We start from the raw sequence: 27349 nt of genomic DNA on the forward strand, positions 1-27349 counted from the left end.
GTTTTTATTCAAGTATTAATGACACCGTAAATGGCCATGAATTTGGAAATAAAACTGAAATTAGTGAAAGGTCATCTGAGGTGATGGTAATGCTGCCCAGACAGACTGGAGGTAGGAACGATCCAGTTAGTTTTCAGTAAAGCAGAACAATGCCAGAGTGGGACAGAAGCCCTGCAAAACCTTCAAGGAACAAGCTGATGCAGCAGTGTTGGGGCTGGAGGAAGCTGCAAAACTGATGCGAGGGCTTCTCTGCTTCCCTTTTCTTTGCATCTGTGCAGTGCTCCTTGCCCAGAGCTCAGATGCCCAGAAGATCACCAGCAAGTCACTGATGCAGCTCATCCTGCTGTAAGTGATGCTTATTTTTTTTCACTCTGTGCTGTATCACACTTCATGGCTCAGGCTCTGACCACCCACAAACCCACTGCGAGTCAGGCAGGAGCTCCTTGCCCATTATTTGTGCAAGAACCCCTCTGGGTAACCCAGCCTCCAGGTGTGGAGGAGCAAGGCTTCCTCCTTGGGCATGTGCTCAGTGGAAGGAAACAAGAAGGGATTGCAATGTTTTAATAAAATCTGTTAATTTTTGCCTGGCTGGGATACAGGATAATTCCCTTCTCTGAAATAGTTGGCACATCTGAGAAGGCGGCATCAACCCTCCCATTCCCATTAAGGCTAATGGACTGAGGTCAGCCACACTGAAATTTGCAATGATTTTTATGTGCGCATGCAGCCACTTGTTTTCCCATTAAAAAAAAAAAAAAAAAAAAAAAAAGAAAGAAAGAAAAAGACAAGACTGTAATTGAAGCTGCTGTGATTGCAGTTTTGGAGCACCCCTATGGTAATTGTATCAGTTGTGTCTTCTCGATTTTGCAGCTTTTACAGAGTCCTGTTGTGCACCACTATATGTGAGTGTGGCATCTTTCCCACTCTCCCTCACCATTAATTCCTGGATTCTTAGTGATTAATATTTGTATTGCATATTTTGCAAATTCATCTAAGATATCTAATTCATTTGAATTAACAATTTTAACAATACTAATGGCAATATTTAGACTATGTGATTTTAAAGCTTGTACTATGTTGCTGTAAAGGCATCTTTGACTCCTTAAAAATTTGGGCATTATTATTGACTGCAGAATAAGATCTAGGCTGTTAAACCCCATATTGATATACATTTTTGTTACTGTATTCCCAAAGTAGTGAGAAGTCTATGTATGAGATAGAATCCAATGCCACGTAAACATGTGTAAATAAATGAACAGACTGTTCTGTCCCAAAGATGTGAGCACCAGAAAGTCTCTAACGTGATTTGTACATTTGTGGTTTTTTGAATGCTGCAATGGAACAGAGCAGTTCCCTGTGATTAATTATCTGTGAGTCAAAGACGCCAAGCTATCAGAAAAGTCTTGTTCTGATTTATTAATTCTGTCCTAACAAGTGCATCCCATTTAAATATTTTCCAAGTCTGCTTATTTTTCTATCTATGGAGAGGGGAAAATCACCGAGCAATGAAGCATTTTTTCTTTGAGTACCTGAATTTAGGAAGGTGTCCTCCAGTTTCTCTGATGTCAGCCAACCTATGTCTCCTGAAGTCGTATTTCAACTGATTACTCAGTTAATTAAACTGTCATGTTCTGTTAAAATGTGTTAAAAACTCCAGAACCTGATCTTTTCATGCTTCCAGTTCAGATCTCTACGGTCTGAGGCTGTGATGAGCTGTGGATTGGAGCTTCAGCCCTTCTGCATTTTCCCAAAAGGGGGAGATAATTTCAGTCCAGCAAACATAACTTGTGCCAAAAATACTTGTAGCTGGAGGTTTCATCAATTATCTCATACAAAGATAATTGAATTATCCCAAAGCCTTTGACAGATTTTGGATTAGTTTTTTTGGAAAAGGAGCTGCTGCTTGAAAATTAATTGCAAAATAGAAGGTCTTTCTCTTTGAGTGTGATGAGGGATACCTTCCATTTACCCACCAAAAATCACATTGCCAGCTGGCCAGGTTTCTGACAGCCTCGCCTTATCGATGGTAGCAATCGCCACTTCACAGCTGGCAGTGCATCCTCCTGAGACTGCGTGCCCCAGCATGAAAGGGTCTGGGCTAATTGAAGCAGACACACATAGCCAAACAAACCTGCTTTGCAGAAAGCTTGCCTCCTTCTCCCACTGCTCAGCCAGAGGAGCTATGCTGGTTGTGATGTTTGGGCTTGGCGGTAGAAGACGTGTACATAAGGTCAAAAAAGGCTCAGACTTCCATGGGAAATTTACCACTGATGGCAACTCAGCCAGCACGTGAGACCAGGGTTCTGCAGTACCGTGTTCTGCTCTGACCCCAGCACACACACACTGAAACCTACAGCCTGCTCTGCAAAGCTCGACCCCTTAACCTCACAGCGCCACACAGACAGCAGGCTGTGTGCAGCACACTGGGGGATCAGACAGGCCGTATTAGGGCTGCCTTTGTACTGCAGGTTGTTATACATGTTTGTAGAGGTCTGGGTGCAAAGATTTTTTTGACAGAAGATGTTAGTTTAATGTTCCCTATGTGATTTAGCCCGTTCTTTCAAATTTACACACCTTTTGAATATTTAGTTTGTCAACCTCTTTAGGGTATGTGCCAATTAAATACAGCTCATTATGCAAAAAAAAAGACTTCCTCAAACCAGCCTCTGGGCACGTGTACAAAAAAAGTATCAAAGAGCATCAGTTAGCAAAAATAATATTAAAAGAGAGAATAGATTTGCTGTAGGGTGTTAATCAGCTGCAACACGGTGCCCCTGAGATGGCTTCGTCTCAGCCCCAAGGAGATCCCCGTATACCTTTTATGCATTTTATGAGTCTTAATTAATGAGCGTTTGTGAAGAGCTTTGGAGCACTCGGATGAAAGATGCTCCAGGAATCCACGCAGTGATTATTAATTACGTATTTTTGTATGGCCCGAATACGGCAGCAGGTCACAGCACAGGGGGACGGCGCTGCCCCGACCCACCCCGACCCGGCGATGGGAGCGGCCGAGACGCAGCCGCGGCCCCTGCGCAACCCCTGGGGCTCGCCTCGGGCCCCTCGCGGCGGCGCCTCCCTCACAGGGCCCGTGCGAGGCGGCCACCGGGGAACGGGACAGAAACTGTTCCACGCAGCCGCTCCCTCAGCACCAACGGCGGGCGGGTGGCCGTGGGGTTTGGGGAGAGCCGCGTCCTGCTGCCGGGCCTCAGTTTCCCCAAGCACAAACCCGAGCTCCGCCAGCAGCGGCAGTGCAGCAGCCGCACCCCGCCTCGTGTCTCGCGGCCCGAGGTGGCCGCAGGGCGCCCCGGTCCTCCTGCCCTCAACAAAGATGGCGCCTCGGCCCGCCAGGCGCCCCTCGCCCTAACCAAAGATGGCTCCCGGCCGCTCAGCAGCTTCTTGCCCTCAACCAAGATGGCCGCCTCCCCGCCCCCCGCGGATTGGCCGAGCGCGCTGACGCCGGCGCGGCCCCGTCGAACGAGGCGGGGGTCCGCGGGCGCGTCCCGGCGTGCCGCGCGCGCCGCCGGCCGGCCGGAAGAGGGAGCGGGGCGGTTGTTGACAACATGGCGGCCGCTGGCGGCTCCGCGGGAGGAAGAGGCGGAGGGAGCGGCGGCGGCGGGCGGGGGGCGCAGCCCCGCTCCTAGGGGCCCGGCTCGCTGCCCGCTCCCGCGGCCACACCCCCGGCGGCCGCCTCGCCCCCTGCCCGGCGCCATGTCCTTCTTCAGGCGGAAAGGTAGGGCCGGCACCGCGCCGCGGGGCCCGGCGGGGGCAGCGCCTCGGGGCCGCACGGAAAGGCCGGGGGCGGTCACCGGGGGGGGGGGCGCGGGCGGAGGCTGGGGAAGGAGCCCGGGGCGCTCGGGGCTCCTGCGGGCTGCGGGTGTCCGGAGCGGGGCGGCGGAACGGGGCCCCGGGGAAAGGGCCGTGCCCTGCCGGGAGGCGGCTCTGCAGCAGTGCCCGCTGCGCCCTCCCGGAGCGGTCTCTGGGTTTCTCCAACCCGAACTGCCCGGCCTGGGAGGTGAGGCTGCGGGCCGGGGGTTACAGCGCGTTATCGGAGCCACCCTGCTGCACCCGGCTGACAAGTGCTGCTGTAAGGTTTCCGAGCCAAAGCAGCAGCGCCAAACGGTTCGTTTTTGGTGCAGAACGTAAGCTGCTGTTCGTGGTAGCAGCGATGAAGGCTCCCTGAAATCCACTGAGGGTTTTGCAAGTGTTTAATGATTCCTGAGCTGTTTATGTACTGATGTGGAGCTGCAGAATAAAACTTCCATGCTGCTTATAAACAAACGGCTCAAAAATAGCTTCTGCTGCTTTGTAGATGAAAAGAATCGTGGAGCTGATGTTCCCTCCTGATGCTTACCCCTAGGAGCAGTGTGAGCTTTGGTGGAAACTTTCTCGTGAAGGTAGTGAAGTGTCTGGAGCTTTGATTAAAGCATCTTCGGTCAGAGAAGCGCAGTCAGAGCTAAATGCCCAGCAGAGGCATTGCTAAAAGGAGGAGAAGAGTAAGCTCTCAGCTGGGTTGTACATAAATAATACTGCTTTGTGTATCTCAGCTATAGACACGGACTTTTAGAGAAGATCTTGAACTGCAGCTGGTGAAAAGCGACAATTAAAGGCTTAGGATAAACCTCTGTAGACTAGACACGTGCAGTCCAACACTGGACAAAAGCGTCAGTGTTTTGGGGTTGAATTTTTCTTATTTAAGCAGATACAATATTGGGTAAAAATGGTAACAGTTGTTTTCAAATGAAATTGTAGCAAGAATGCTGGAACTACTGACGTGTAGAAAAATCTCAAAAATACAGTGAAGCAGTTTTTTAGAATGGTCTATAAAACTGTGGTTGGATAATCAGTAGAGAAATGAAACAATAACAGTTGGGCCGGGAGCCAGGGGGCTTGAGGGCACCATTATCAGTGAAATTATCATGAAACCATTATCAGTGAGAACAGTCAGGCTCCGTGCTCATTCATGGGGGATGCTTTGGAAATGATGCACGCTGACCTCTGAACTTGTGCGTTGCTTTTCCTACACGTACACGCATGAGCAGCTTAGGCTCGTTCATCCTTCTGTTTTCATTCATCCTTCTGCCATTCAAGATGTGAATGAATCAACGTTTTCAAATCTCTTGTGGTCAGCTGGTGTTGGTTTGATGCAAGCCCTGTTCAAGACAGGGTAACACTACTGGAAGTTGTCACAGACCTCTGGCCTTGGTAGTTGTGTACCACAGTTATCTGTCTGGCTGCACGCAGACCAAATGACATCCGTTTTTCTGAGGAAAATGAAAGTAAATTCCTTAAGTGGAGCTTCACCCTCTGTAACGTGGTCTCCTCACGTACAGCAGTGTTCCTTTATTCTCCGCTGGTGCTCCTTAATCTTGTTCTGCTTGAAGCTGGCAGTGACAAAAGACACCAGTGTACAAAGAGGTTGCGGTGTGGCCTGGGAGTTTGTAGTAGTGGTAGTAAGGCGGCGAGGAACTGAGAAGTTGGTGAGAAGGAACAAGTACATTGGAACAGCAAATAGGTGTGTGGAGGGCCCTTCTGCTGAAGCTCGGGAACTATTGCCAGTGGTTAAATATCAGTTGAACAAATTACTGGAACCATTCTAGAGAGGTGCAGAGTTCCTGAGGCTGCGAGCTTTGTGGTGAAGGGAATTGCTTCGTGTCTGCTGTAGCTCAGGGTTATTTCAGGCATGCAGGCTTTCTCAGTGGTTCCTCTCCTGCACATCAGCACGCAGTCAGTTATGTAAAAGCTGGGCTGTTCTCACCATTCGTGTGCAGTTACATCTGGCTGTAAGCTCAGTTTAAAAAGGACCGGTTCTTTTAGCTGAGGCTTAAACCTTTTTGTCTCGGGCAGTGTGTGGAAGCCACTAGCTTAACTCGTACTCGCTGAGGTGCCAGTTGAGATCTGCAGCATCCGTGCTGCTCGCAGGGAAGGCTGGCAGCGTGGCAGCGCTGCGGCCACGATCGAGCTGGCAATTATGTAACGGGAGCTTGAAGTTTCCCTTTAAAATATTTAAAATGCTTAGGTCTAAATAGGAAACGTTTTCTAATCTGCCGGTGTTCTGTAACACAAATGTTTGATTCTAGTCAGCTACGAATTGTGGTTATGTTTGGAAGGACTCCAGAGTCGGTGTTCAAAGATGACCTATTTGTAGTAATAATCCCAGCCTGTAGCGGCTGTACGAGGCTCTTCTTGCAGATCGTGTTCTGCAATGTCACCAGTTAATTTCTTGTGCCATCCTGCTTCTGAACTCCTTTGGTCTCTTTATTTTTGTTTTAAATAGATATCCTTGTTCTTTTCCTTTAGGAGCTTCTTTTAAGAACAACTTTTTTTAAAAGGCACTTTTTCCTCATGAGTTTTTTTTAACTGTGATCTTCCCATCAATTGTTTGCCATAGCCTTTGAAGGTAGATGAGCAGTATTATTTATAAGATAATTAACCCTTTTCAGCATCCTTCCAGAACATTTGTGGTACCCCCTGCGTGGTGGAGGAGTCACAGGCTGTCCCTGGTTCCACGTGCACCTCCCCAGCCGTCCACGTTACACCGGTCTGATGCTTGTTTTGGGGAATGCGATTTGTAGCTCGGAGAACATCTGCCATGTCCTGCTCCTAGAACACATCTATCCCTTTCTTTCCAGTTAATGCTGTTTATTAAAGTAACCTTGAGTGTAGCCTTGCTTTAATCGTATGGACAGCAAGAATCTTTCTGGCTGTTAATTCTAAGGTAGTGTATTTCATTGAACTTAACTTGTGAATGAGAAGGTTTTGCTTTTGAAAGGAAAGCAACACGGAAGCGTTGAAAGTCTGGCAGTTACTAGTTATGCGGATTTAAATGAGATCACTTTTAGCAAAATGATGGCTTGCATCTTCCTTTGATACTTGCTGAAGTTGGGAATTTTATATTCCTTCTCTGGTAGATGTCATTGGTCACCCAAAATAACATTAACATTTTCCTTTATATTTTACAGTGAAAGGTAAAGAACAAGAAAAGACCACAGATGTGAAAGCAATTAAAAGTAAGAGCGATGCTTTGTTTATGAATTCAGTTACCTAATATCATCTGACATTTTTATTGTAACTATGGAATAATTTCCTTACAATCGGGCGCAAACCCGATCTAAGCCTTAAAAGCAAAACAGAACCAAAAGTTAATTCTGTTCCTGAGTATTTATAGCAACTAATCTTTCCTAGCCATCTCGCTGTATCTATAAGTACAGAAGGTTATTAAATTATGTCAGACGTGAGCTTTAATTCAAAGGGATGGTAAAACTCAGTCACCTTGCAGACAGTAGTTAATCCTTATCTACGATGAGTTGCTTGTGAAGTTTCTTGCTTATTTGTAGTGTCCTTTGTGGTTTTGAAGATGCAGCTTAACTGTCTAATTGGCCAAAGAGGGTGCCAGTGTCTGATCTAGCTCTGACTGATGTGTCTTGTGAGACCACAGATGGGAATTTTGTTCAGAATGAATAGCTGTTCTAATGCTCCCCCATGTGATGCAGAAGTCTTGCTGCTGACTGCTGGGAGACAAAGTCTTGATGGGAAAGAAGTTTATAAAGTGTGGGAAGACAAGGTTATTTATGCTATCAATTTTTAGTGCAATGCTAAAAGGAGCTGAGGTAGTCCGTGTAAATCTGGCCTGTTACTTTTATGTCCTCAGACAAAATCCCGTTTCTGTACTTGTGAATGTGCTATCTGGATAACGAGAGAAAATGAAAGGCTTCTCTTACCTTGGCGTCTCAAGTCAAATATAGGAAACAATTGCATCTGTTTATTAGTGTACACCATTATTTTAGTGCCAGTGCAGTTCCCAGGGACTAGCTGACAGAGGCTGTCAGGGAGAGGCTGCAGTTTGGTCACCATTGAAGTTGAAAACTTCCTATATTACATGCAAGCTGCTGCAAACAGGGACCATCTTTCCAGTGTGGCAAGCAGCTGCTCCACAATCCATGTGATGTTAGGTTAGATTAGTGCCATCCAGAGGTTTTGGAACAAGTGCCTGATGCTTAGATTAAGTAGAACAATTTTGCTTCAAATGTTTGTCATACGAAATTCAATTTGAATCTATTTCACAAAAGCTTAAACCATTACGAGCAGTGTGGCTCTGGTTCTACACAAGCAGCCTGCAGCAAGTTTCCCTCATCAGCCAAGTGACTGGCTGCCATCCATTGGCATGGGGAAAACTGCAGGTTTTCCATTATTATATTATTAAATATTTTTGTTTATCTATTTTTTATTATTAAATATTATTAAAGTATTAAATAAAGGCTATGTAAAAGACGGTGAGCAGTACCTTGGCACCAAATACTTTAAATGCAGGAACACTTCAGGATAGCATCAATGTTTCAGCTCTCCTGTACTGTTGCTTCCAGGTATCTGCTACCATGATATTCAAGTGTGATATCGTCAACTTCTGTCATCACATTAAATTGTGCATAAAAATAAAGTTACACAGCATGAAAGTCATTAAAAAAAACAACTTTCTTAACACCTTGATGAAACACGTCATTGTGAAGCAGTGTGCTGAGATAGTGTCATCTGACTCGCTTTATTTTTAACAGTCAGAGGTGTAAGATGTCCTTGTGTGACATCCTAATCAAATGTAATTTCCTGAGAGCTTTGGAAACTGGTATTGCTGTGTTTTGTTTTGTTCCAGCTTTGTCATCAATTAACAACCACTTGATGCTTTTTCACAGATGGTTTTGCATGAGGAAGTTCTTCTTTGTTCTCTCTAGGCTCAAATAGCCAGCCATGTTCTGAAATGGCCAAGGGAGATGAAGGTTTATAATCTCTGTTTCATCACAGATGTTTCCTTCCTTATTGCTTTTTTTTTTTCCCTCTTAGAACTCAGGTACAGACAAAATATTTTTGAAAGATGTTCTTGTTAAAACTCTCAGTTCTGTAGTTCAGTTTTTATTAACGCATTTAAACCTTTAAAAAGGTAAGGAAATGGATTTGCCAAGAATAATGCAACTAAACTACATTGCTGACAAAGTACGAGACTGTTACAGAGGTTATAAAGGAAGCAGGAAGACTCAGGAATAATATTTTACATGCACACTTGGATTTGTTGGCTTTTGATTACCTACTGAATAAGGAGGATATAGGGGGCGGGTACCACTCAGATCTATTGGAAATGAGATTATTCTTGCCATAAAACTTGTTTGTTTCTGTAATCTTAAATCATATCAGACCCTTGATCCAAGATGATGTGCAGTGGTTCCATGAGGTTTTTAATAAGATTGACTTGGGCAACCTCTGGCTTGTTTGGGGAGCACTTAGCACCCAATAATGCATAGAAATGATATGGGGATCCTTTTATTTTAATCACTGCTGTCTTGATTCCAGCTCCAATACCTGTACATTCCCCTCAAAGAAGCACTAGAAATCATGCCTTGCTGGAGGCTGCAGGACCAAGCCATGTGGCAATTAATGCCATCTCTGCCAACATGGACTCTTTCTCTAGCAGTCGGACAGCTGCTCTTAAGAAGCAGCCAAGTCACATGGAAGCTGCTCATTTTGGAGACTTAGGTAAGGCTTTATCTGCTCTGTAATACTATCAGCAATTCCTTTCTTTTTTTCCCTCCGGTGGATGTTATTGGTATGCTGACCGTTTGTTGGTTTTCAGTCAAGTAAATTGGGTAACTAAAAATCGATACTGCCATTTCAATTGCATCTGTTATAGCCTGGATGGGCTTTGAATGGGCAGTAAATTCGTTGCCTTTTTGGTTAAAAGAGATTCCTTTGTCTTGTGTACCACCATTAGGTTGGAATCATTTCTTCACTAGCTGCATTCCAAGACGTTTTTGTATCCAACTGAAATGTTTGTAACACAATACAGAGTTATTCTCATAATATTTCCCTTTAGGCAGATCGTGTCTGAATTATCAGGCTCAAGAGACCAAATCAAGCCTTTCAAAGACCCTCGAACAAGTTCTGCAGGACAATGTAGCCCTCCCTTATTTTATCCAGTTTATGGAACTGCGCAGAATGGAACATTTGGTTAAGTTTTGGTTAGAGGCTGAAAGCTTTCACTCCACAACATGGTCCCGCATAAGAGCGCACAGCCTGAACACAGTTAAGCAGAGTTCGCTGGCAGAGCCGGTGTCGCCCTCGAAGCAGGAGGAAACGGCATCTTCTCCGCCTGGATTGCTTGAGGAGAGACTGGAGGATTCTAGCACCGTGCGACTGCTCAGGACCAAACCAGTGGCTCCAGATAAGAACAACAGAACTAGCAACAGCAAGAACCACGTGCTCTCGGGTCAAGAGAGGGATAATACCAGTGTTGTTTGTCTAAGAAAATCTGAGACAGGGATGCATTCTGTTGCAGCTGATCAGCAAGAATCTTCCAAGCTTACAGTATCAAATAGAAACAGCCCCTCATCTGCACTAAAGGACTTGTCAGGAAAACTAATGAAAAGTAAGTGTCACGTATCCCCTTTCTTGAAAAAGGTGGGCAGATGGGGAATGTACTAGCTACTGCTTGCTTTTTATGGTGAGCTGCCTTGGTTCTTGTGTTCTTAGTAAGCTTGGTGTGGTGCTGTGAGGAGGAAAATCATTTTGTATTTCGGTAACTTACTGTGTAAGTGGATAGGCAGTTTAAGAGCTATGTATTTGTTTTGACTGGTTGTTTAAAAATAAATATGCTGTTCCTACTTGTGTAATCTTAAGAAACGAAGATGAACATTGCAATGTCCCGCTCTTCCCTCACACATTCCACCCCCCAACTTAAAAGAATTGCAGAAAATTTGGATGATGGGGCTGAGAATTGATAATAAACTGCCTGTGGAAGGTAAATATCCTGAATCACGTAAAATGGCGTAAGTATTGGTTCCAAAAGACTTGTAGAGATTTTGTATGGAATGTGCTGTTTTTGTTCTTGGATTTATTTGATAGAGTTCCTCCCCTTGTAACTTATTATTCTCATTCGGAGTCCACCTCTTCAGAGGCAACTGGAAGTAAGGATGAAATTAAAATATTGACTTTTGATAGTGAGCTACATGCACCTGTTTCTGTAATCTGCATCGACTCAGTTCACCCTCATTTCTGCAAGTATGCAGACAAAAAGGAAGCACTCCCTTCTTCGTATCGATTCCTTTTGTTTGCTCAATTGTTTCCTTATGTTACATCCTTTTCTCTTGCTATTTGCCTTCCTTGTATAGCCATTTATCATATGCCTCCAGAATATGTAACCTCAGCCCCAAAATATCATAAGCAAACAATGACATAGTCATGAAAAACACCTCTGATTTCTAACATTAAAATAATTTGAAAGGACCAGGTCCTTTTTGAGAAATCTGGGAAGTCTGGAGCACAATTTTTTCCCTCTCTACGAAGCAGTGTCCTAACTTGTTTGAAAGATGACATGCAAAGTGTACAACTTCGGAGGAATCCTATTTTCTGATTATTTTTTCCCCTTTAGTTCCTTTATAACGCAAGTGCTTTCTGTTCTATGTGATGAGCTAGAAACTGGGAACTTCCATGCAGTTCATGCCACACGGGTGTTACTACTGGGGCTAAGATGTGCAGCTGAGGCAGAGGGTGCTGTCTGGTTTGGTGGGGGGGGATTTGGAGCTACGTTACTGTGTTCATCTCACTAGCTGGTCCATGCTGGGCTTATTGTGACCTGGCTGGAGCTAACACAGTTCTGCTAGATTGCTGATAGCAAAGTTTTGAGCAAGAAACTGTGAAAGCTTCATGGGAAGGAGACTGTAATTGTTATTAGATACATCTGCTCTTCAGGAAAGTTATTCACTCTTCTTTTTAAACCTGTACCAATGGATACAAAGTTTGACTCTGAATTTCTTCTTTGTAGGTATAGAACGGGATGCAGTTAGTACTTTTACCAAATATATTTCTCCAGATGCTGCTAAACCAATACCTATTACAGAAGCGATGAGAAATGACATAGTTGGTAAGAATGCATACTGCCTGCTCAGTTTAGGGCTTCCTCTTTCACCATAAGTATCATTAGTACCACACGCGCTTATTTTTCTGAATTGCAAAGTTAGTTTTAAAAAGATAACTAAACACACACCTGATGATTGCAGAATACTCCCCCCCCTCCCCCGCCTTGATTATTTTGATAGCATGCAATCACATGGGTATCAGCAGATCTTACCTTTCAGTAATTTTGTGCAACATCCACCTAAGAACTTGCAGAGACTTTGCTTAAAATAGTGAAAATTCCTGGTGGTTATAGGAAGAATCCAAACTGAGTCTTCATCAAATATTTTAGCCATAATAGTATCAGTCAGCTATCTGCAGTGCTAAGAAGGCAGTGCTAGTGCCTCTTAGCAGCTTTTTTTGTGCAGTCAGGACCAGCTGATTCTAGCAGATTTGAACTGCAGTTCTTCATTAACTAGCCATCGCTCATGTCTTTCAGCTTTTTTAAACCAAACGTGCGTTAAAATTAACCCAGTCTTTCTTTGCAGCAAAGATTTGTGGTGAAGATGGACAAGTGGATCCTAACTGCTTTGTTACAGCACAGTCAATAGTGTTTAATGCAATGGAACAAGAGTAAGTTAAGGAATGGTTTGGCTTCTTGTGTTTGTTGTCCTTTTGCAAAAGGTGGTTCATTTAAAATGCTTATGAAGATGACCATAAAATTGCTGTTCTGTGTAGCCTCCTATACTTGAAATGCTGCTCAGATCTCTTCCTCCAAATCTGTTCTTGTGATTGCTTGCTGAAGCTGTACTTGCATGCTATTAATGTGTTCTTTATAATGTTCCCATGTCATATGTATACCCTGCCTGTTTTTTTCTTGCCCATTTTACTTTTGTCTGACTGAAATAGTAAGACTTCTGGGGCAAGAACTAATTGGTTCACAAAGTGTGTTGAATGCTGTTGGCCCTTAATGACTAATCGTTATTTCGTGTGCAGGCACTTTAGTGAATTTTTGCGAAGTCATCATTTCTGTAAATATCAGATCGAGGTGCTGACTAGTGGGACTGTTTATCTAGCTGACATACTTTTCTGTGAATCAGCCCTGTTCTATTTCTCTGAGGTGAGTATTGGGGTTGTGATTTGTTTTCTTGATTCCATTCTATCACGTGGAAAATATATTTAATATAAGAAAATACATATAACCAAGCACCTTAAATATAACCAAAGAGATGAGGTGTATCTGTTTTTTCTGGGATTAAATGCAATAGGATAAATGTGAGGTTTTACAGCTCTGGGGTCCTGTACCTCTAGGGAATCATCTGTTAGGAGTAAGATAATTGTCCTGATAGTCTGATAAGCCAATATAGTTTGGAATGGCAAGCTGGGAAGCTGAGACATGCTGTAAACTAAGTGTAGCATGAAAATAGCTTTTCCTATGTCTTTCAGTATGATGTAAACAAGTAATTGTTTAGAAACTAAATGCAAAAATCTGTACAGAAAAGAAATGTCGCAAGCTCTTTTTTTAAATAGAATGCAACAAGCTAATTCTGTCTGCAGCACTATCAGACAATAGAAAGTATTTATATGCCTTTGATAATTTTGTGTCACAAATTTATGGGCTGTTTTTTACTTTAAGTGGGATGGAGGAAGTTTGTTTGTGCTTGTTATGTTTTCTCGCTAAAACTTTATTTTTAATTTCCCTTCTAGTACATGGAGAAAGAAGAAGCAGTTAATGTATTGCAGTTCTGGTTGGCAGCAGATAACTTCCAGTCTCAACTTGCTGCCAAAAAAGGCCAGTATGATGGGCAAGAAGCACAGAATGACGCCATGATTTTATATGACAAGTGAGGGAGTTCAACAATTATGTTTCTGAAGCTCTAATTTTGTCTTTGCCCTTCTGTGTTGCCGTGTGCAAGAGGAACTTTTAATTTTCAAATGCTGTGCAGTCTTGCATTGTTTTGCTGAAATGCATTTTATTTAGGCGACCTCCAGTGTATGTATGTACAACAGCTCTTAGAATATTTCCTTACACGTAAGGATAAAATCCTTATAAAGACTTTGTTCTTAAACAAAAATCAGAATTTTCAGGACTTGATTGCTTCAGTTAATGTTTGGCCATAAAATATCGAAGCTACTTGGTTGCTATATAAAAACATGTAAGTTCTAAACCTTATAGCAGTGTTAAGTGTAGAAAAGTCTTTAATTTCAGGTACTCTTAGTCATTTAACGTAGGCTGCAAGTGCTTTTACCACATGTAGTAAAAGCCATGTAGAGCTGGTTATTAATATTTCAAAAGATGGTCCTTATTTTGGTTAGGAAGCAACCAGTCCCCTTTTATTGTCATTTTCACTCTCAGTAGTGTAACTTCTTTCCTTTTTGTGCTTCAGCTTAGCAACAGTGCAACTGGAGGATGGACATAAAAAGTGCTTCCAGAAGCTGAAGTGTAAGGCTTGTTGCCATAAGCTTGTTGAGTTACTGTCCTGATAGGAAATAAAATTTGGAGAGGAAGCAAAGAACCCACTTCCATTAGTCACACACCTTTGTTACCCTCCGTTGTCAAACTGTTTTTAATGATGAGCAAATGCTGCTTCAGAGTTCTGGGTGTCCTCTGCTTCATTCCTGCTTCTTTGTTACAAAGCTGTGTAGGATTCTGCTCATCAGTAATCACATGATGCTCTGTTTCTTTTATCTGTATCTTCAGGGCAAGGCTTTATCAAAAAATGTTTCTGTGAATTGGGGACTTTTTTCTCCCTGCACTTAGTTACTGTCAGTTGTACGTACATTTTGAAGCCAGCACCATCTAGTGGCTGCAGCATGGTTAATGGCCTCCAGTGGAAAAGGGTAGGTACTAACACTGCCAAATTTTGCAAAGCGTTTTTGTTGTCTTCTTCCCCTGTCTGGTGCTGCAGGTACTTCTCCCTTCAAGCCACGCATCCTCTTGGGTTTGATGACTCTGTGAGGTTAGAGATTGAATCCAACATCTGCAGGGAAGGTGGCCCTCTCCCTAACTGTTTCACTACTCCCTTACGGCAGGCGTGGACTACCATGGAGACGGTGAGACACCCTCTTCAGAATGGTTTTGGCAGTTAGTGAAGATAATGGGAAGATCTTGTAGCATCAGACTTGCAAATTCCATTTGCCATCTCCGACTTGTCCTCTTATTTTAATAACTTACTGTTTACATGAATAATAGAATTAGTAAAATTTGATATTTTCCCCAGCCTACTGTGGAAAGATACCACAAAGTGGTTAATCTGCAAATTGTTGCATATTATTGGGAGTAACGGAATTCCCCCATGTATGAATTGTTATCAACAGCTTATTTTACTTTTTTTTTTTTTTTTTTAACAAAATTTTTCTTCATGCTAGTAATAGTTGTTTGCAAGTGCTAGTAGTAGTTTGCAGGTATGATACCAGTGCTGTGGATAACAGCGTAACCGTAGGATACAGGGTACTAGATCGATGGCCTGATTCTTGAGGTGCTGCTGGTTTCTGAACAGTCTGGTAAGATAGCTGTAAGGCTGTGGGGCTGTCAGGCCTTTCTAGAAGAAGGAAAATCTCAATTTTAGTTCCAATCTGTGGGGAATTTAGTTAAAACATAACTGTTTTTGTTGTTTCATTTTGCAGTAGGCCTGAAAGCAATTCAGTAGCTAATCCAGAATAGTTCCATACCTGAACACTTGTGTACCATCTACACAAGGACTGAGATATTTGTGTGTCTCTTCTGTTCTACAAATGATCTACAGCAGTCGTGCAGGCCTGCTGTGATTAAGCGGTCTTCTTCTGTCTCTCAGGTTTTTTTGCCTGGTTTCTTGTCCAGCAACCTTTATTACAAATACTTGAATGATCTCATCCATTCTGTACGAGGAGATGAATTTCCAGGAGGGAATATTGCACTGAACATTCAAGGGCCCGGCAGTTCTCCTGATAGCGATTCCATAGGGGGCCCAGATGGCTCTGCCTCCCAGGTATGTCTGTCTTGGTTTAATTCTGTTCTAGCAAATGCTGCAGTTGCTTTCCTGTCTTGATATCAGAGTTCATACCCTGTAAGGGTTTATTGTAATTGTAAGCTTCCTGATCCTCTTTAGCATCACTGAACATTACTAAATCTTGTGTTATGTTAGGGTATGTTTACTGTGCCTCCTGCTAAGATGAAACATGATGTTGGTACAGGACTGTATCTATCATATTCATTGTCCTAAGAGTCTTGCACTGCTTTTAGTTCTTTGACTCAAGGTTATGTTTTTTCATTAAGTTGTTAATAATCACCGAAGACTGTTTCATAGTGCTGTAACACTTAAGAACATTTTTTATAAATGCTTTGTTTATGAATGTTTTAAAGAACATTTTAAAATGGCGTTTGGGGGGAACAACACCCCAGTTACAACTTCGGGCAAATTTGACACTAGAATATACGATGGAATTTAAATATGGACATTCAAATTGGGTGTTCAGTGTCACTAAAGTGACATACCTCTGTACAGAGAATTCCCCTCAGTTCTAGTGTTCGTCATCTTTCAATTCACATGTAGAGTAATGACAGTTTATCTCTCCCAGCTGGTTTTCATTAGTTTGCCTCAGCAGATATTTCCATGCTGTAGTTCTTAGGGTAGCTGGTCATGTTGGTCTGGTAGAAGATGGGCAGACTCCTGACCTTAGCAAGAGCTCTGGCATGCTGGAAATACATACTTTTGACACTGTATTTCCATAGAAATACACACTGCAGACACTACTTCCACCGAGATGCTGTGATCTGGGGGGTGTTGTTCGTGTGTCTATCATTTGATGTAAAGCTGGCAATAAAAAAATAGTCTGTTGTTGGGTAGGGCATTCTTTTCGTTCATTAAGCATGATTAGGGCTATGTGGCTGTTCCTTTGCAGTACTGTGTAGAAGCAAGAATGTGGCTGGGTTTCTCTGGCTCTTACCTTTCCAGTTTCACTGGTGTTCACTGGCTATTTGCTCTGTGCCCTGGTCACAGACCAGCATCTTTCTTTTTTATTGCCTTATGTGGTGCTGGGTTCCCATGTGGGCCTAGCCTCAGACGTGGGCAGTGGAGCACATGACATTTGGTAACCATGCAAGCAACATCAAAGAAATGTTTTTTAACAAAGAGTTGTCTGTTCCAAAACTTCTAGCTTTGCTTGATTCAAATGTGGTTGAGGGAGAGGATAAGCAGATTCTAGCTTATCTGTAACCAGGTCAGCTTGCAAACTGCAAGCCCAGCTGAGAGCAGAAAAGCTAAGCGAGAACTGCTTCTGCTGAGTTGCTTTTATTGAATGCTGCAGTGTTACCAGGGGGTTTAAATCTGGAATGTAGACCAACAGTACCGACATACTGCAGTTCAAGCAACCTGGAAGCTGTACTACTTGCTTGTAATGTTTTTATACCTCCCAACTAAGTTTAAAAAAAAAAAGTGGGGAATGAAATCTGTTCTGCCATCTTAAACTACCCTGCCTCCTGATAGTAGTAGGAGGAGAAACTTCTGGTAATTGGCCTGCTTGGAATGCTTGGGAAGGAAGTGCTGCATTTTGTGGTATGCATTCCTACTTAGCTGGAGATGCTCCTAGGCAGATCTCTGCATATTTTTGCATAAAGAACAGCACTTGCACAGACCAGCAGGAAAGGTGTTTGCAAGGCAGCTGCCATAAATGTTTCTGTTCTGAGTTAAGGTGCTAATAGATTGCTATACGTTTGTGCTCTCCCTGCTGTTGCTCAAACATTTCCTTGTTTTTTTTTCACGTTCCTATGTAAATGCTTCAGTCCAAAAGATAAATGTTTGTTCTCTGTTTGTGGGGAACGCATAGAGTACTTAATAGGAATTGCTTACCAGGTGCATGAGAGGGATGAGTGAAGCTGCTGCAGCTTTTGAGGTAGTTCAGTGTTAATACTCAAACAAATAATATGCATGCACACACAGATCTATTCAGCTGATAATGTTTAGACAGCAGTCTTTACATGTATGTATGCTGACCTGCACATTGTCTTTGGCTCTGGTCATGTAACTTTGTCATCCTCTGTTTCAAAACAATGTCATACGGTGTTAGCAATTCATTGTTGTGTAGATGCTCTCTAATTCTTTTATGCTTGCATGGATGTTACGGAGTTTTTTATCTATGTGTTAAAGCACTAAAATGGTAATTTTGTTAAGAAGATACAAGTTGTTTGCATTGGGCACTAATACTTAGAATTTTTATTTGTAGTCCAATGTCAAAAAGGCTAATGTTAAAATCCTGAAAAATTTTGATGAAGCAATAATTGTAGATGCTGCAAGTCTGGATCCAGAATCTTTGTATCAACGAACATATGCAGGGTAAGACTCATTCAGTGCATCTCATTCTTTGTAGCATACTTTTCACGTTTCATTTTTGCTGTGTCCTTCGCTGAGAGTATGCGTAAATACTAAATGTTGCATTATTAGTACATCCTAGTATTTGAAAGCAATTTTATTTCATTAGTGTGATTTAATACCAGCATCATAGTGAATGATTCTCTGACCAGAACAGCAGCCAGAAAAATATTTCCAACAGATTTTTTTTTCTCCTAGCTATTACTCTTCTGACTCCAAAATATATAGCAAAGTAGTTCCTATTTGGGGTTGCAATAGAAAAAGAAAAAGCTCAGGTGCATTTGATACTGTAATGAACATCTTCAGTTTCTCCCTACTTCCATGGTAGAGAAGGGCTTGTACTTCATCAGCAGACTGCGCTGCTGTTTTCCTGTTTCTTAAGTTGCTCTTTGTTATAAAGCTCTTCTGCTCTGTGGATCTCATAGAGAAATTCTTTGTTTCTATAGTTGCTTTGCTATTGCATGCCACTCTTCTGTCCCTTTAAGTACTGTAAACTGTTTTCTCCTGATGACGTGTTTTATAATAGTGTAGAGCACTTGATAGCTCTGCCTGTTGATGTTATGGTTGAGTTGAAGCATTTGCCTACTTGTAGTTCCTAGAATTTTTAAGATAGGCTCTGAATTCAGATACACAAGGAGGACGGGAAATTTTTCCCAGTACATCATTTCTAGGTGGAAAAGGTGGTAATTGGTGTAAGAAAAAAATGGCATTTTACTAGAGCCTTTATTGTATTGTAGACTTGTTTTTGTTTCTCTGATTGAGAACTTTCCCTATTACTGGAGTTCTCGTGGTAACCTGTGTGGTCCCTTTCTTCCTTTTCTCTGCAGGAAGATGACATTTGGACGAGTCAGTGACCTGGGACAGTTTATCAGAGAATCTGAACCGGAGCCTGATGTCAAAAAATCAAAAGGTTTCCTTTCCTCTTTTAATTTCAATACACATCTGCAAAACTATTCTCTTCTTCTCTTCAGTCAAGATAAGCAAGATTCTTGTCTCTTTCAAGCTCTGGTTAAAGCCAAATAGAGATGTTTAGGGGATTGTCCTGTACTGAGGCAAAACCCATCTCTGGCCTGGTTCCCTAGCCAAATTGTGCTTTTCTGGTCCAGCTGGACTCCTGGGATCATGAGCAGCCTGTGGGGGTTGGAGCTGTCAGTGGAACCTGGCAGGGATGAAAGCTGCTAGCAGCTGAGCTGATGATCAAACCTCGAAAGATTTGGTCTCAAGATGAAAAAGAACTTCAGCTCTCCACATGCTTCCCACTCAGTTTGGGATCTGCTGTTAATGCAGCTTTTCAACTCTGCTTTCTGGTAAAAAGGAATGATTTGAACTCATAGTCTATTGAACCATAGCTCCCTGTAATCCCTTGTCTTTTATTCCTTTTCTGTGTTCTCTAACACCAGCAGTGCAAACCATTCAGAAGGATAGAAGGAAGTAGCTTTTGTAGAGATGTGCCACAGAGCTTGCTAATATACCTTGATTGCTGTTTTTTTTTAAATCTCAACTAGGGTCCATGTTTTCACAAGCAATGAAGAAATGGGTTCAAGGAAACACAGATGAGGTGTGTACTCTTTTTTTTCTTGTCCTTGTGACATACTTGACCATTCAGATTCTGAATAGGTCTGATACACCAACCAGAACTGTGACACTGTGATAAATATCATCAAATTGCATGCACCAGTGAAACAATTTGTGTGTTTTTTTTTTTTTTTTTGACAGTGCTGAATAGTTTAATAAAATAGTTAATTGTGTGCTTGCAGTCAAGGGGTTTCTTATTACAGTGTTTTAAGATAGATCCTCAAGTAAGTGTGGAGGTGCTGTTGTTCTTTGGTTTTATCGTGAAGTGACCACTGTATGTGGGTTGCAGGCTGCATTTCTTCCCTCTGGAGGGGCTTGGACATGTTCCCAATGGATAAGTCTAAAAACCTTACCAAATGTTTTGGAAATTGCATCAAACAGTAAATGTTCATGTTAATTGAAGTTAATGCTGTACTTGGAAACCAAGGTGCATTTACATCAAGGGAGGATATGCTTACTCCAAGTCACTGAGCTGTGAAAGCTAACTGCGTATCCAAGGTTGAGTACATGAACTATGCTGAGGGCACTGCATTATTTTACGGACTTCAAACCATTTGTATTTGGGATGTTTTTGCTATGGCAGGCTCAAGAAGAGATGGCTTGGAGGATAGCAAAGATGATAGTCAATGATGTTATGCAGCAGGCACAATGTGAACAGCGTTCAGAGAAGATTACAAAGGTAAGAGGGTGGAAAAGCAGTGTGCCTTTATCTGGCTTGAGCCAGCATGGGAGGAGCAGAGCTCTTGCTGTACCACCTGTGGTGCTTCTCCTGTGCAAATCTTGAAATTGTCTTTGTTCGAGTATTTACAACCTGCCTTATTAGGTAAGAAGGTGATATGTGCTGCAGGATCAGCATTGCAGTTCCTTGTTTAAGTTCACGCTTATTAGCATTCTTTACCATGAAATAGTGTATTTGCCTAAATTACCACTAAAACTTACGTGTTGTCTTCTAAAAAAAGAAAAGTTCTGATGTACCAAACTTTTTGTGAAATAATGAAGACAGTAGTTTATCAAGTATAGAATCTGATACTCCTGGCTTTTGAGCATTTGAGCATCTGACTTTTTCAAGTTACTTATTCTTAATTATTGAAAGTAACTGTGCCAAATCCTAGTGACTAGGCTTGAATGGGTGGTCCATAGTTTTTGTGGTTTTTTTGAATAGTTATATTTAAATGACTTATAATAATTGTACTTAATTCTGTAATTCCAGTCTGACTGGATGACAAAGTCACTCAGTACAATATTTAGAAATGTCAAGTGGCTGCAGATGCTCTGGATTCAATTAAGCAAACAATAGTTACTGTAATTGGAAGATTGGGAGTAGCATTTCTTCTCTCCCAAACTCATAAGCATACCTGGCTTCAACACTTGTAAACACAAAATGTCTTTCTGTTGAGTGATTGATGTGTATGTTTTAGGGTAAGATGAACTCTAACCCTGTTCTTCCTTTTTCAGCTATGATTTTAGAAATGCCAGAACAGGAAATCTGGCTTTCTGCTTTGAGAATGAGTGAACTTTCCCTTTGGGTGGATTCTTTAACACAGCCAATAAAAACAAAGCACTGTTACTCCAACCGCTGATATCTCCCTCATTGATAAGGAAGAATTAAAAAGAAGCAATCCTGTACCTCCACTGTAGAGCGTGAAGAAACACTTTTTCCTGTTGTATGTGGCATTCACAATGATGGTTTTTAGAGAGGAAGACACCACTTATGAACGTGTCATTGAGTAACTGTGATCAACTTCACAAATACTTGACCCTGTCTCAAAAAGACTTTTAAGCAAAATATCTGGAATGGGACACAAGCCACAAAGAGGGGAAGGTTTTGCTGTAGTTTCTAGTTCTACCTGTAATTTTTAATTATATAACTGCAAATGCCACGGGATGCATCCCTGACATTGGCCATTGGAGAAGCGAACCTGAAATGGTGAATTTATTGGCAGTGAATGACCTAAAATGTTTTAAGTTTTATTTTTCCTTACTTGAAATAGATGAGCATTCACCTGTAAGATAAATGTATTTTACTTCATAACTCCATTAACTTTGAAGGCAGTGTAGAACGATCAGGAGCGAAGCCTGGACAGCGTAACTCTTCCTTGTCGAGCTCTTACACCTGCACACACTCATCCCCTGCTTCAGACACACAGCCCACTCGAGCAGACTTGAAAGCCAGTTTTGTGCTTGTGCAGCCCTCTGTTCCCGAGCGTTGGCTCTGAATGCAGCCTGTGCTTTGAGGAGATCGTAGCCAGTAGCCTGCTCCATCTTTTTTCTTTCCATCCCACAAGCAAGGAAAAAAGTAATTACTGCCATGTGCTGCTGCCATTCTCCATAACTTGTTGTCCTCAAACCAGCGTAGTATCTAATTCCAGAGGTTTGGTTTACAAAGAAAAATAATTTTTAATGATCTTCAGCCACCTTTTCCCTGATGTTGTCAACACTTGCAACTTGCAAAACCTTTAGTTTAAGTAAAAAAAAAAAAAAAAAAAGCCACGATGTGACACAGCACCTCTATTTTTCCCAGCAAATTGAATTTGCAGAGTATCAAAAACACTCTGTGTCACTGTTATGTTATCGCTGCATTTTTAGTATACAACACTTCCATTTTGGTTTTTATTTAACTCTTATGATTGCTTTTTTTCCTTGAACTTGTGCAAAAAATCACTTTGCAAAGAAATCATCTCCAATGTTCAGAGTATCTTGATTGACTAGCAAGTGTTATACTGTTGCAATATTTGATTGTATAGAGACACTGTATTATCTATAAGAAAAAAAAAAAAAGCAAAAAAGGCTGTGTATAGGTTTTTGGTACTATGTACCACCTCTTATTTCTCTCATGCCCAAGTATTCGTGTACTTAAAGCATACTATATTTAATTGTGTTTTGATTTAAAATATATAAATATTAAAACTTGTGTCAATTTTCTGTTTTGATGGGATTTGAGTTTACATGTTTTTTAAAGGTGGGTCTTATAGGTTCATAAAAAAAAAAAAAAAAAAAAAAACACCTGAAATGTTTGTCCTTGGTACATTTGCAAATGCTAATTAATCTTGTAATGGATGATGTAGTGTACTAAGAATCATTTCAATAAATTCTAGGGCCTGATCAGAAACACTTCTGGAACAAAAAGCAGGGAGAAATGGCTGACAAGGTCCCACCTCATTCATGGGGCCAGCCTGCTCCTCCAGGGTGCACAGACATGGTCTTGGGAGCTGTCACTGACTGGCTGAGCTCTTGCTTTGGGTAATTTCTCTAAGCTGTTTTGCTTGAATGGTGGCAAACTGGTAAGACAGTATTCTGTGGTTGGTTTGGTTTCCCTCTTCTGTGTGTAGGCAGTATTGAATTTTGATAGAGTGCTGATCGCTGGGGGCTACGGACACCTGATGCTTGCCATGCTTGTCACTGGTTTGTGCTGGGTGGGACAGGAGATACTGTATTTCTTGCTGTGTTTCATATTTGCATAGCAGGGTTGAGTCTGTCCTTGGTGCAGAGCCCACGGAGCCAGTGTTTTTATATGGCGGATAAAACACTTAAGTCTGCAGCCCAGCCCTCCTACTAACATGGGCAAGCCGCAGGCTGCAGAATTACCTTATTTTTTTACACGGCACTGTGACAGTCTAGGAGCCTCCTTATGCTTTTACAGCGTTACGTGTGAGAAAGGCATTAAAAAGCATCTCGGTGGCCACTACCAGAAAAGCCTCGACCGGCGGGGACCGAGGCCGTGCTCAGGGGGGTCTCGAACCCGCGTTTCCCCGAGCCCCCGCCGGCCGCCGGGGGGCAGCAGCGCCGCGCCCGGCTCCCCCCGGTCCCGCCCCGGCGGTGCCGCCACTTCCGGCGCACGCGGGCGGCAGCGCGCACATGGCGGTGAGGGGGGCACCGGGGGGGGGACGGGGCGCTCCGGGACCCCCTGGCTGCCGTGGGGGTCCCCCGTAGGGCCCCGTCCCTCGGTGGGGTGCTCGCTAAGGGGGGCCGCTGCCGGCCCGGCGCGGGGGGTCAGGGCCCCGCCGTGCCCCCGGGCTGTGCTGCCGGGGTCCCGGCGCTGAGCCCGCTGTCCCGCAGGGCGCGGCGCCTCCCGAGGACGTGGAGCGGCTCCTGATCCAGTTCCGCGATGAATCCGGGGAGCCCCTGGGGTCCCCCTTCGACGTCCCGCTCCGCATCACGCCGGGAGAGCTGCAGCTGGTGTGCAACGCGCTGCTGCAGGAGGTGAGGCCGGGGGGCACCGCGCGTCCCGGCACCCGGGCTGCCCCGCGCTATCGCTCCTGCCCCTTCTATTGCAGGACGATCCCGTGCCCTTGGCCTTCTTCTTCCGCGATGCCGAGATCGTGGTGTCGCTGGAGAAGACCTTGGCGGGGCAGGCGGTGGAGACAGAGAAGGTGCTGGACATCGTCTACCAGCCGCAGGCGGTGTTCAGGGTGCGGGCGGTGACCCGCTGCACCAGCTCCCTGGAGGGGCACACCGAGGCCGTCATCTCCGTCGCCTTCAGCCCCACGGGAAAGTACGAGGGGCTGGGTGCAGGCGGGGGGCTCGGGGCAAGGCAGGGTCACCGTGCTGAGCCTGGCTCTTTCTCCTGTCGCAGGTACCTGGCGAGTGGCTCTGGAGACACCACGGTCCGCTTCTGGGACCTCAGCACGGAGACGCCGCAGTTCACAGCCAAAGGTGGGTGTGGGGTCTGCCAGGGGGGGCGGCTCCTGAAGGCCCGCAGGGATCCTTCCCCCTGCCCAGGGGGACACAGAGCAGCCCTTGGGTGCTGTGCCAGCCACATGGCACCATCCCTTGGAGGGGAGATGCTCTGTTCCACTACTGAAGTGAAGAAAGGAGGAGGAACATGCAGGATTCTCTTTCTCTTGTCCTGGGGGTGCTGCCTGCTGGGGCCAGGTCGGTGCAGCTCTCAGCTCACTCTTGCTCACGCTTTCTCTGCCAGGTCACCGGCACTGGGTGCTCAGCATCGCCTGGTCTCCTGACGGCAAGAAGCTGGCCTCGGGCTGCAAGAACAGCCAGGTGGGTGCTGGCTCCGTGGTCCTGTGGTGCCCCAGCAGCTGGGCTGGGGGGGAATCTGGGGGAGTGCAGAGTGGCCTTGCCCAGGAGAGCCTGCGCAGCTCTGGTCTGAAGCAAAACGCAACCTGCAAAGTGGGTGCCAGGGGCTTTAGGGGCGAAGACTTGTTTTCTTTGGCAGCTTGGGCAAGGCAAGTGTGCAGTCGTTCAGAGCAGGATTTCCTGTGCCCTGGAGGAGCTCTGCATGCGGATGCTTCATAGCGGCTGCGAGTAGTGGCTCCGAGCTGGCCTGTGCCTCAGCTGTGCCAGGCAGGGCTTTGTTTCTGTTGCAGCAGTCTCGCCGCTGAGCCCTGCTGTCTCGTGGCAAATGCTTTTGCCTCTGTACAGGAAAGAGTCCAGGATTTGGACATGGCCCTTGGCAGACGGCTCCATCACGAGGGAGGTGTCTGGAGCAAGCAGGGTGTTGCGCGGCCAAGCCAGGGTTGCTGTTTGCATGACCCAGACATGCAGTGGCAGCCTGTTTCGCTGCTCCCGCTGAGACACAGACAAATTCCCTCTTACAGGAATGCAAAGGGGGCCCTTCCCCAGCTGTGGAGCCTAAGCAGCTTCCAGAAATGCCTGGGGAAGCAGGGGCACTTGGATGCAATTACAAGCGAGTCAGTTACTTGCTGGGCTGCAGCGGGACCTTCGCTTGCTCTGACCTTCGGACGGTCTGGGAGCACAGAGAGCGGCTGCAGAGCTGCCAAGCGGCGCTGTCCTGGGCTCACTGTCTGTGCAGCTGCTCTGGAAGGCCACTGTGACACGAGCCCAAGGAAACAGGCAGGTTCTGGCTTCAGTTTAACCCAGGGAGCTGCTTGTTCTCTGTTTTTCCCAGGTTCTTAAGTAGCAGATGACTAATGCCTTGGCTCTTTGGATGAGCATTTATATAGAGAGGGAAAAAACAACAGAAAACTAGCATGTGTCCCGCCCACAGAATCCGATAATAAGTAGCATTTAGCACTCTCTGGCTTTCATCATGCTCTGTAAACATTCACCAACTCTCTGGCGCAGAGTGTCAAAGGCTGAGGCTGGCTTTCTGGAGACCTGGATTGCTTTTGGGTTGAGGCAGATATTTTTGTAACAGCAGCATCTAAAGCAGAGAGGAGGGCGATCAGGTCTCATGCGCTGAGACATCAGCTGATTGCTGTTGGGATCTGCAAAGGCATCCAGTCCTGCTCTCCTCCTGTTCTGCTCTGTGTGCCAACGTAAATCGCAGCCCCACAAGACTGGGGACACCTATCCTTTCTAAATGAAGCCTCGACGTTCCTGGGATTCACGTGATGTGTGGCCTGACACGACCCTCTTGCTTTCTCTCGGGCAGATATTTCTGTGGGATCCAGCCACCGGCAATCAGATCGGCCGGGTTCTCGCCGGCCACTCCAAATGGATCACGTGCCTGTGCTGGGAGCCACTCCACATGTAAGTGAGGGGCCAGCCCAGCCCTTCTGCCCCGTTACTTTTAAGGAAAAGACCGGCTTGACCTGAAGGGCATTCCTCCCGTTTGCCTTTCTCCTGTTATGGTGCACAGAGGGAGCGTGTGCAGCAGAACGTCCTGTGAGGTGGGGCAGGAAAAAGGCATCCAGCTCAGGAGTCACAGCCGCTGCTCGCAGTCCCTGTGAGGGTGCTGGGGAAGCTGCTGCTGGGCTGTGCCTCTGCTCCCCTCACCCTGTATAAACGAGGTACCTGCCAATGGAAAGGGCTTGATGTTTTCAGTGCTGGACAAGCTGCTCAGCGTGCTGAGATGGGAGCAGGAAAGCCTGCGAGTGTGGAGTCTGAGCTCAGCCTGTGCAGAGCACTCCTGTTCTGCCCTCCTGCATCCTGATTGCCTCTGTTTGTTTATCTTGAGGGCTGATTAACTCTGCAATCTCCTTATCCCTTGGATCGGCTAAAGCTCTGTCTGGGAGAGGTGGGTGAGGGGGGACAGTTATAGCCAATAATCCAAGCCATTATAGAAATAAAGAAGGAAAAAAAGGGTCCCTTCGGAGCAGAGCCCTGCAAATTGAATTTGCTGGTAGGAAACTCCAGCAAACAATTAATTGGATTTGCAAAAACTGATTATAAAGGAGGATCAGGAAATGGAGAGCTGGGAGACAACCCTGCCAGAGCTCGACTTCCCTGTCTCCAGCCAGCTGCACAAGAGGAAGGGCTGTGTTCTTCCTCACCCCAGCACTGCCCTCATGCCGTTGATGTGGCCAGTGGTGCTGTCAGTTGTTAGTAAATCTCCTGACTGCTTGGCTTAGCGTTGTGCTGCTCGGTTTTCCTTTTTCTTTGAGGATGGTTTGCTGTCAACAGACAGCTAAAGGGAGACAAAAGGAAAACTCCTGAGAGCAGCGATGCAGCAGGAGGCAGCGAGTGTCATTTTCAGCCCAAGAATTGGTTTGGAGGGATGCATCTGTCTGCTGGTCCCCTGCCTGTGGGATCTGGTTCTCTGTAGTTGCCTCTGCCTGGCCTCTCTCTGTTGTTAAGCCAAAAGAGAACGTTGTATTTTAGAAACTTCTGAGCTCTTAAATCCTCTGAGGCTGACG

At 44.6% G+C, this 27349-nt stretch overlaps 1 protein-coding gene across 1 annotated transcript; it reads left to right on the forward strand.

Annotated features, from left to right (window-relative positions):
- The first annotated feature begins 3539 nt into the window (after window positions 1–3539).
- On the forward strand, window positions 3540–22282 carry AKAP10 (A-kinase anchoring protein 10). Its single transcript, XM_032201047.1, has 15 exons — window positions 3540–3730; window positions 6960–7007; window positions 9337–9519; window positions 9857–10408; window positions 11804–11902; window positions 12423–12507; window positions 12871–12994; window positions 13582–13718; window positions 14784–14928; window positions 15669–15842; window positions 18076–18185; window positions 19049–19131; window positions 19727–19779; window positions 20380–20475; window positions 21252–22282. The coding sequence occupies exons 1-15, from the start codon at window positions 3709–3711 to the stop codon at window positions 21255–21257; spliced, it is 1917 nt and encodes a 638-aa protein (XP_032056938.1). The 5' UTR covers window positions 3540–3708; the 3' UTR covers window positions 21258–22282.
- The last annotated feature ends 5067 nt before the right edge of the window (window positions 22283–27349 follow it).

The sequence above is a fragment of the Aythya fuligula genome, chromosome 20 (genome assembly GCF_009819795.1).
Source record: "Aythya fuligula isolate bAytFul2 chromosome 20, bAytFul2.pri, whole genome shotgun sequence".
NCBI classification, from domain to species: Eukaryota; Metazoa; Chordata; class Aves; order Anseriformes; family Anatidae; genus Aythya; species Aythya fuligula.

Coding starts and splice junctions, on each gene's coding strand:
- AKAP10 (XM_032201047.1), top strand. CDS start 3,709: ATGTCCTTCTTCAGGCGGAAAG. Junction 7,008..9,336: donor AGATGTGAAAGCAATTAAAA/GTAAGAGCGATG, acceptor TCTTGATTCCAG/CTCCAATACCTGTACATTCC. Junction 12,995..13,581: donor CCCTGTTCTATTTCTCTGAG/GTGAGTATTGGG, acceptor TTTCCCTTCTAG/TACATGGAGAAAGAAGAAGC.